The 7,725-nt window shown below is 38.5% G+C and overlaps 2 protein-coding genes across 2 annotated transcripts; one reads left to right on the top strand and one right to left on the bottom strand.

The window, feature by feature from the left end:
* The first annotated feature begins 474 nt into the window (after nucleotides 1-474).
* LOC116308674 (uncharacterized) lies at nucleotides 475-2,753 on the top strand. The gene is made up of 7 exons (XM_031719148.2): nucleotides 475-824; nucleotides 1,124-1,245; nucleotides 1,471-1,642; nucleotides 1,865-2,037; nucleotides 2,170-2,303; nucleotides 2,422-2,530; nucleotides 2,615-2,753. The coding sequence occupies exons 1-7, from the start codon at nucleotides 543-545 to the stop codon at nucleotides 2,751-2,753; spliced, it is 1,131 nt and encodes a 376-aa protein (XP_031575008.1). The 5' UTR covers nucleotides 475-542.
* Nucleotides 2,134-6,407, bottom strand: LOC116308673 (galanin receptor 2a-like). Its single transcript, XM_031719147.2, has 2 exons — nucleotides 6,125-6,407; nucleotides 2,134-4,596 (listed from the first exon to the last, which is right to left on the bottom strand). The coding sequence occupies exon 2, from the start codon at nucleotides 4,584-4,586 to the stop codon at nucleotides 3,591-3,593; it is 996 nt and encodes a 331-aa protein (XP_031575007.1). The 5' UTR covers nucleotides 4,587-4,596; nucleotides 6,125-6,407; the 3' UTR covers nucleotides 2,134-3,590.
* Nucleotides 6,408-7,725: the final 1,318 nt, after the last annotated feature.

The following is a 7,725-nucleotide window of genomic DNA, read 5'->3' as shown; positions in this document are numbered from 1 at the left end:
AAAGCTTTGGGGACGTCTCCCCTTCCCCTTACCCCCTCAGGGTTACGCACCTAAATAATTTTGTCAGTTACTTTAGCTGATTAAATGGAAAACGTAATCAATTGACTTCGGTTTTCTAATGTTGTTTTTGCTATCATATTAAATTATACATGAATAGAAAAATCGTTAGTAGTGTTGACAATGATAATTGATGCCGGCATGCATGTCGATATGCTGAAATATTTATGCAAAAGAACATTTAATTTTAATTTGTCAGTTCGGCTGTAAATTGTTCCCTAATTAATGTTCTACATCGAGAACCATGCTTATCGCCTGTTTTTAGAGTATATTTAATTTGTTTATTTGTTTTGGTTAATGAACGAAGAGGAAAAAATTTCATGGCAAAAATATGCACGTGTCTGGTTGATTTGTGCACACGTCACTAAGTGTACGTTTACCTGAATGAAAATTACAAGCTGGGCAGAAACACAACAAGCTACAATAGTTGAATGATATTGGTGCCTTTTACAACTCATTATATTTGAGACAATTATAAATCGACCATGGGTTCGAATAGGAGGAAAAATACAACATCACAGCAAGCGAGAGAACCTGTTGATGTAGAACGATTGTGGCACATTTGGAACGTGAATGGACCTGACTTGTCGTTGTCGTGCGAGATTTGTTCTTTGCTGAAAGAAAACGAGCTGCTTTACGAGTTGGATATTTTCCTAAGGAACTTGCCTCTTGAAGAAGAGTACTTGGTGAACGAGACTCTTAATAGAGCGAGAGTAAAAGTCGCATTTTCGAGAGGGGACTTCGAGTCTGTATACAGTATACTGCAGGTTAGACAAACTATACTTTCTCAAAACTTTAAACGTTACGAAACAGGAATTTAGGTATTTTGGTCAAGTTCAGTCTTCGTAGCGTAAAGGGAGAAAAATCTTGGGATGGAAAGCTATTTAAGTAGCAGCAGGTAGGGACTTAAACAACCTCTATACTAGTTGTTTCAGTCAAGTTAAAAATAAAGCTGCCTCGTGTGCCGGATTGTAAGGTGCTTCGCTGAGCCAATATGCTTTTTGTCAGTCAATCAGTCCTGTTAATAACAGTTAATAATTGAAACTCTCCTTCCTTTTTGTTTCAGAATAACTACTTTTCCAGTACAGAAGACTTGGTAGAGTTGTGGGATTTATGTCATTATAGAGAAGAAGAAAACAGGAGACAGAAACCGCTCACTCCACTCATAAGGTTTCGAATCAGGCAAAGGTTAGAATGATTAGAGAACTGCTGGCGGATTAACTGACTTTGTAACATTCGCTAGACTAGAAACCCGTTTTTTTTTTTTTTTGTTAGCTTTTAAAAACTACTCTACTTTGAAACATATATGTATAAAACTAAGTTTAAATGAAGATTTCTAAACACTCACTAAACAGTAAATACTGAACACTTGAAAAAGAAATTATTTTAAAGCACTGGTTATTTCTATTCCAGGTTTATGCCCCCCGTAACTATTTTACCGTCAGGGAGACGGAAAAAAGCGTCTTTGCCTAAAGAATCCACAGATAAACTGCGAGTGTGGTTCAATGCAAACAAAGAACATCCCTACCCAAACCGAGACACGAAAATCATGTTGGCAGAACAAACTGCGCTTACTAAGTTCCAGGTAAAGACAATGTCAGCCATACGCATAGAATGATGAACTTAATGAAAGCATGAGGCATCCAGTAATAATACCTAATTTATTGAGGAATTGATTTATTTTATATTAATGTTGGTGAGGGGATGTAACGGTTGACTATATTACATAGTAGTAGTAACAATCAGTACATATGGGTCTGCTGATGTGACTGATCAGTACTGACACTGTATGTATTGTGGCTTACAGGTGAGCACTTGGTTTGCTAATTCTCGACGCAGACTTCACGGTAAAATGAAAGATAAATCACGAGGTTCTACCAGAGCTAAAACAAAACCCAGGCAAACCAGGAATAAGGCTACTGTTGTCGTCCATTCATCGCTGAGCCATCCTGATCAAGAAAATATTGAAACCATGCAAGTGTAAGTAATTAGTATTGACTGACCGACTGACCGACTGACCGACTGACCGACTGACCGACTGACCACTGACCGACTGACCGACTGACCGACTAGGGCTGCATGTTAATATGTTTTTTATTTCTTCATCTTCAGACCTACGACTAGCTCAACTACGGCTATGAAATGGTCGCCTAGTAACCAATATAGCAATTCATACTGGCGTTGTGATTGTGGGTTTAATGCACACGACAATGGGCTGTCAATATTATTTCATAAAGTCAACAAATGTAAGTATATGAAAAGCATTGGCTTTGAGTCGTCTCTTTTCGTCTCAATCCAAGAGTTAAGTACTATCCGTTCAATGGATGAGGTCATTTAGCGGTGCAATGGATTGAACGATTGTAGGTTTGACGAAACCCTTTGACTGTGCCGAAGATTTTCGAATGAAAGACGAGGACTTGCCGAGAAACATAGATTCGATGTATGAAGAACTGAACCATTACCCCGCATTACCGTAAGTATTATATTATACAGCCTACGAAATATTCAGATTGTAATTTCCCTCCAGGATTGTTTTAACTTTTTGCAATAATTTTAGGCATTTTTCTGGCTCAACGCATACCATTACGTCATCTGTTGGAAGTCCTCGTATGACATTAGAATCACGTGGTCACGAATCCACCAATCAAGATGCTGCTCAAATACTGGTTAATCTATCAAGCAAGTTTTACAATTGATTGGTGATTAGACTTTAAGAGATTGAGCCTTTTAATAGCTTCGAGATTCTCACGTTCGAGACTTTTGCTAACTAGTGCAATGCGGGTTTCTATTTTTCTATTCTGTTATGTTATGATAATGAGTGCCCTTGCCTATCAGTTTAGGTTTGTCATTAAATATTTGATACTTTTGAAGATCAGTTCATCGTACTTGATGTACCATGATTTGTAGACAACAAGTCAGTCTGTGGCCTCCCGGCTAACTACTGTGACAGGTGCATGTCTTGGGGATTATTTGCGGATATGTACAGCAATGTAGTCAGGTCTATCCACATTGCGGCATACCGGCACAGTTACATGTCAGTGTCGTGCTGGCACTGAGCTATTTCAAAAAAGGTTGATGTAGGTATTGTTGCTTGTTGCTTGTTGCTTGTTGCTTGTTGCTTGTTGCTTGTTGCTTGTTGCTTGTTGCTTGTTGCATGTTGCTTGTTGCATGTTACTTGTTGCTTGTTGCATGTTGCTTGTTGCATGTTGCTTGTTGCATGTTGCTTGTTGCATGTTGCTTGTTGCTTAATAAGCTTGAAATGTATTGTATTCATATGTAAATAGTGTCAGCACATAAGAGATTATACCGGTGCGCTGAAAGACGCAGTCAAAGTTTGGTAAAACTCCAAATTCTTAACCTTTTGCTAATCGCATTGACTTCACCCATTTTGCAATTCAAACTTGGTATAGAACATGCGACATGCATCACCATTCTTTTTTGAACTATTAGCTGTATACATATACAACAGTAGTGACATTCAACTGTGCCGGCATGCAGTAATGCGGATATTGCATCATGTGAAGTTAGGTCCATTAACTAGGAAGACTTGGTGTCATTCTGATTGATTGTTGTGGTTGTGTCAGATCAGCATGTATGACGCTTGGCTTTGCATGTTGTTCTCCATCTGTTTGCGGTTGTACACGCCTCTTAACATGACAAACACACGTCTTCAGATGCTTGCGAAATCGTTCATTTTGTAGACTGTAGATAACAGGGTTGACGGCAGAATTGATAGTTACCATAGCAACTGATATGATGTATGGAAGACCACCAAAAGAGGTGGTTGGGCTAAAGTAGCTCAGTAGATAGATTGTCAGTTGTGGGAACCAACATACGGCATAAATCATACTGACGATGATCACCATCTTGGTGACCTTTTTTCGTACTCTTTTGACGCCCTGTTGAGTTGTTCTTTCTCCTCTTTCATCTTTCTTAATCCACAGCGAGTAAACAACCCTTGAATATAGGACACCCATGATTAACACTGGAATCACACCCACTACTAGGAACCAACAGAGAGAATTGATCTTAGGGTATACAGTGTTTGGCCATACTTCCATGCAATAGTCAGCTCGAGCATCATAACGAATGGCGTAAAACAAGGGACAATTGAACAAAATCGAGAAAATCCAACATGAGGTGATAATGATGCGAAGAGTTTTTGTGGTTATGAATCCCTGTCGATATGGGGCAGTCACGGCATAGTATCTTTCAAAAGCGATCGAAACCAGGGCAAATACGCTAGCAACTCCACCAATCCAAGACAGGTTTCCTCCAGTAATAAACTTGCACAAATAGTCTCCAGTAGTGCCCTGTGGGTGTGTGAAAGAATGGATGAATATGTACTGTGGACTGACGAACAGTACTGTCAGCATATCGGCAAATGCGAGGTTCAGTAAGAGATAGTTCATAGTAGATCTCATGTCACGGTAATAGGCAATAATAAGACACACCAGGAAGTTTCCTATCACACCAATACTGATCAGGATACTGAATAGAACAGTTAGAACAATATCTGAAGCAGCCATGTTGAACAGTCTGAAAACAAAAAGTATCAAAATTTCACTTAAAAAAAAGCAATGGAAATAGAATGTGTTTTATGAAGTGAGGCTTGATGCGATGATACCGTAATGGTTCTTACGTAGTCCTCGGTGCCTGGCAAGCAAGAGGCAGGTACTAAATATACTGACGATAGGACACTAGTGCACACCGCTTAGTCTTTACAACCATGCCATATATTTCATGCAAAATTGTCAGTGAATATGATTACGGTTATTTTTACAGACACGACAGAACTAATTTCCTTGTTTGTTTTGTTTATATGCGGACTCCCCACAAGAAAAAAAGGAAATGTCTTCTTGTGTCGTATTATTGCTCATTCACTGTTGGATAGTTTCAACTCCACATGCACCGAGAACTCAGAGCTATTTGAACAAAAAACAATGTTTCTCCATGTTTTATCATCATCACGAGACAGAGTTGGATTCTTGATAAGTTGATTTCTTTTGAACACTTTTGTTCTCTAGCCGTACTTGCGATCACCACGAGAGATTAGGAAAGAGCGCCTCATCTATATGCAAACAAAACCTCTTAAAGTTTGTTTTGATCAACACATATTACTAGTTGATGAAACAATGACGAGTCGAGAAACATCGACAAAATTGATTGAGAAAAATTCTTGTTAAAAAGTTGGCTAAAAAACGGAATGTATTTTCCTCGTCCATACCATGATCGAAAACCATCGTCAGGGGGCTGATAGAATACGATTCACTCAGTATTATAAATATCAAGATCAGTCAGTTAACTCGTTCGTTTTATTATTTCTTACAAAATTAAAAAGAACCTACATAACACCTGTCAATGAATACCAACATACACATGCAAATAATAGCGTACTTCAATGATTACTTCTACTGAGTTAGTTCGGCTCACTGGTCCCGTCTCACGCCTCTTCTTGATCCTTTTTCGTTCAATATTCTACTAGTAACGGCAAATCAATAAACATGGACCGTCTCAAAGAATTGAGAAAGGTTCTTCTTTTTTTCATTTCTATTTTATTCCAGGAAAATTGATCAGTTTTCTGGACATTTGCCAGCAAGGAAACTAATTATCAGTACTAACTTTAGTACTTTTGTGACATTTTCCCTCATCTACTGGAAAATGCATGGTAAAGACACAAATCTATCAAAGTACATGTTTTACTCAAAATATAGTGATGATTTATAATCATTTTTTTATCGGTCGACTAGCGCGGGGGTTTAACCAGCACGAGGCGGATAAAAGTGATATATATATCACAACTAAAACTACTAACATTTACCCCCGGCAAGACGAAAACCAAGTCAACAAAGAGTGCGGTATGGTATTTAAAGAGACCCATTCGACATTAACATCGATATATAATAGTGCCACTGGTAAATAGTTGGTCAACTATTAAGACTCATGAAGGCAGTCGTTATTGTGAGACCTTCGACGTTATGTCCAAAACCAGATTTCTTTTTATCGCTCGTCAAAAAGTAAAGGGAAGCAATTATTTATAATAAAAGAAACAAATGTATATTCATACCTGATGCTCAGTGGCGGGCAAGAGACGCCGTTATGTCAGTTTATCAACCGTTTATACGAAAACTTCATTCAGTACATAGAAGTAGCCATCATCGCTTGAGCTAGCCAAGTGTTTTTGTCTCGATTCGTAGTATGCAAAGAACTGCTCTGTAGGATTCTTTAAATGTAAAATCTAAAGTTTTGACGATAAATTCATCATTTTTCTATATCAAAGGTGAAACAAGAATCAACAACAATTAGCTAGTACTAAATCGAATTCTCTTTGTAGCTGTAATTCGACTAAGGAAAAGCTGAGAAACACGATATTGATATTAAAATTGGATAAATACCGAGGTCTTTTGTGTTAACAACAGTTTCAAGAATATTTTAAAATTTTGTTTAAAAAAAAAATTAGATGAATGATAAAAAAGGCAGTGTTTGTAAATAATTTTTGTTGTCCAATCGGAATACCTCACTATCGAGGTCCTTTGCGCGCCCGGTTAGTCGAGAAATTCTTTACTCAGTAAATGTGAATTCGATCAACGTACCAAGTCCGTTCTCTATTCTCGGTTTTCACGTGACGTCACGAGCGGATTAAAACTTAGTGTCCGCCATATTGGTGCACAGGAAGCTCATTAGCATATGTCAAATCACACACGTGCGCTTATGTTTTGATTCGAATTATGCGATGTCCGAGGATTTACTCGTCGATATTTCAAAAAACGAAACCCAAGAACAGAAAAGAATTGAAGATACCTCTTCAATTGTCTTATCTGAATACGCCAAAAAGCTTGAAAATCACATTCGAACGAGATATTTAAAAAAAATCGAAGGTATTGGAGTCGACCCCTGCGTGTTTACAAGGCGAGAAGTTAGATGCAGAATGTCTGCCACCGATCGAAGCCACCGATCTTCTCTCTTATCTTGTGCTGGAAACCAGCTTCTATACTTTAAGGCAGTTCAAGGCTTTCAAGAGTCTAGAGAGTTACAATCAAATGGTATCGGGCTTCATAACGAGCGTTCAAGGAAAAGCCATTGGAAATAAGTTCGTGGTGTTAGGAAAAGTTCGTCATTCGCAGCGAATGAATGAACCGCCAATACCAATTTGGATTATCGCTAATGGAGAAGGAACGATAATATCTGCCCACTGCCTTGGTTGCAAAGCAGGTCTAGCAGAGTGCTGCTCTCATGTAGGGAGCGTACTGTTCTATATTGAGGCGTGGAATCGTATACATGGAAAGTTGGCCTGCACAGAAGTGAAATGTACGTGGCTACTCCCAACTTACGTAAACGAAGTACCGTACGCTCAAGTTGAAGACATCAATTTTAAATCAGCTCGAAAGTTGAAAGATGAATTAGACGTTAAAATTGATGGTGTACAACCTTCGACTAGCACTCCGGTAGGGAAAACGAAGTCCGTCCCAAATGTCACCCCTACAGAAACGGATATGAAAACCTTCTTTGCAAAACTAAATGAGAGCCAAAAAAAGCCTGTCATTCTTTCTCTAGTGGCTCCTTATGCTGATCAATTTGTACTAAAAAGTCGGCGTGTTTTAACGATACCATCCCTTTACAATCATGAGAATCTGAAGCTGAACTACCCAGAGCTGTTACAAAAGTGCT

Source organism: Actinia tenebrosa, unplaced genomic scaffold (assembly GCF_029948245.1).
Source record: "Actinia tenebrosa isolate PJP-AT-01 unplaced genomic scaffold, QUT_ActTen_1.0 PGA_scaffold0__85_contigs__length_37466705, whole genome shotgun sequence".
Lineage (NCBI taxonomy): Eukaryota > Metazoa > Cnidaria > Anthozoa > Actiniaria > Actiniidae > Actinia > Actinia tenebrosa.
The sequence above is the reverse complement of the archived record's forward strand: the minus strand, read 5'-3'. Positions and strand labels throughout refer to the sequence as shown.